Here is a 1914-nt window from a genome sequence, read left to right as displayed (position 1 = left end):
CATCTTGAGTGTGCTCCTGCGGCATATGCAGGACAACCAGGGAATCGGGCCCAGCCAGCGTGGGTTCATGAAAGGCAGGTCCTGCTTGACCAACCTGATCTCCTTCTATGATCAGGTGACCCACCTAGGGGATGAGGGTAAGGCTGTGGATGTTGTTCCACAGAGTTCTCCTAGAGAAGCTGTTGGCTCAAGGCTTAGACAGGTGCGCTCTTCACTGGGTAAAAACTGGCTGCATGGCCAGGCCCAGAGAGTTGTGGTGAACAGAACTAAATGCACTTGGCGGCCGGTCACAAGTGGTGTTCAGTAGGGCTCAGTGTTGAGGACGGCTCTGTTTCATATCTTTGTCAATGATCTGGATGAGGAGATCAAGTGCACCCTCAGTAAGTTTGCAGATGACACCAAGCTGAGTGGGAGTGTTGATCTGTTTGAGGGTAGTAAGGCTCTGCAGAGGGATCTGGACAGGTTGGATTGATGGGCCAAGGCCATTGTATGAGGTTTAACAAGGCCAAGGGCCGGGTCCTGCACTTGGGTCACAACAACCCCATGCAACGCTACAGGCTTGGGGAGGAGTGGCTGGAAAGCTGCCTGGCAGAAAAGAACCTTGGGGTGCTGGTCCACGGCCGGCTGAACATGAGCCAGCAGTGTGCCCAGGTGACCAAGAACACCAACAGCATCCTGGCCTGTATCAGAGACAGTGTGGCCAGCAGTAGCAGGGCAGTGATTGTGCCCCTGTACTCGGTGCTGATGAGGCCGCACCTCGAGTACTGTGTTCAGTTTTGGGCCACTCACTACAAGAAGGACATTGAGTTGCTGGAGCATGTTCAAAGAAGGGCAGTGAAGCTGGTGAAGGGTCTGGAGCACAAATCTTATGAGGAGTGGCTGAGGGAGCTGGGATTGTTTTGTCTGGAGAAGAGGAGGCTGAGAGGGTACCTTCAAAGTTTGCTTGCATGTGGTAGTGGCAGCCCAAGACCAGGCAGCAGGTGTGAGTAAGTGGAGGCAGGTCAGTGGGCAGGATGGGCAGCACGCCCTGTGAGAGCAGTCTTTCCTTGGCTCTTCCATATAAAAGGCAGAAAGACAAATGGCCTATGTGTTGACAAATGATTCTGCAGAGTGATACAACTGGCAGTCGTGAGGCAAAGTGAAAACTTACAGCAAGAAGAGGTGAAAACGTAATTAGCTCATTATTAATATAATATTGCAGAGCTGGGTCTTTTCATTAATAAGAATGTGAGTGTTAGTGATGTTGCTCTTGTTTCTTACATATTTTAATTGTTCATATACCTGTTTCCTAATTATTAAAAAAAAAAAAGTAACTAAGAAACTTTTGTGTTTCGGTAGTTTGGTAACTTCCTTTTAAACAGTAGTATAAATTAAATTTTTTTAATCTATTTTATTTTTTTTCCTCTCCCTCCCTGTCACCTCTTACAAAAAGTTCGTGACACAACTCCATTTGCGATCCAAGCAGAGGTTACACTGAAGACCAACTTTTTTGGAACCAGGAATATTTGCACAGAATTGTTGCCTCTTATGAAGCCTTATGGTAAGTGTAAAGTAACAAGTAGAGAAATAGTTTTGTATGAATTTTGGTCCTCATTAAATAGGAAAATCCTGTCCTGTCTCAGGAGCACATTGCCCTATAGTAAGAGGAGTATGCCTTGCTGTACTGTAGGTAAGTGAACAGATGGCCTTTCTTCACCCCCAAAGTATCTCTGCTGGGTATATTTAAATCTGCTCTCAAGCCAGTCACATTCTTCTGTTATGGATTGAAGTGGAATTCTCAAGGTGCCCTCAGGAAGTCATTAAGAACTTACCCATGTTCTCTCCATGATACCTGCCTACATAAATGGCTGTTGCTTCAGAAAGGACCTGTTGATGATACAACTAGGATAAGGAAGTACCTAAGAACAGTATTTT

At 46.3% G+C, this 1914-nt stretch overlaps 1 protein-coding gene across 1 annotated transcript in view; it reads left to right on the top strand.

The window, feature by feature from the left end:
* Positions 1 to 1914, top strand: part of LOC104525803 (carbonyl reductase [NADPH] 1) — a 6845-nt gene that overhangs the window by 3071 nt on the left and 1860 nt on the right. The window contains exon 2 of the mRNA XM_010169058.1: positions 1433 to 1540. Within this exon, the coding sequence (XP_010167360.1) occupies positions 1433 to 1540 (108 nt within the window). The remainder of the gene's footprint in view (positions 1 to 1432; positions 1541 to 1914) is intronic.

This window comes from Antrostomus carolinensis, unplaced genomic scaffold (assembly GCF_000700745.2).
Source record: "Antrostomus carolinensis isolate BGI_N321 unplaced genomic scaffold, ASM70074v2 scaffold25845, whole genome shotgun sequence".
NCBI classification, from domain to species: domain Eukaryota; kingdom Metazoa; phylum Chordata; class Aves; order Caprimulgiformes; family Caprimulgidae; genus Antrostomus; species Antrostomus carolinensis.
Note: the sequence above shows the minus strand (reverse complement) of the source record. Positions and strands in the feature narration are given on the sequence as shown.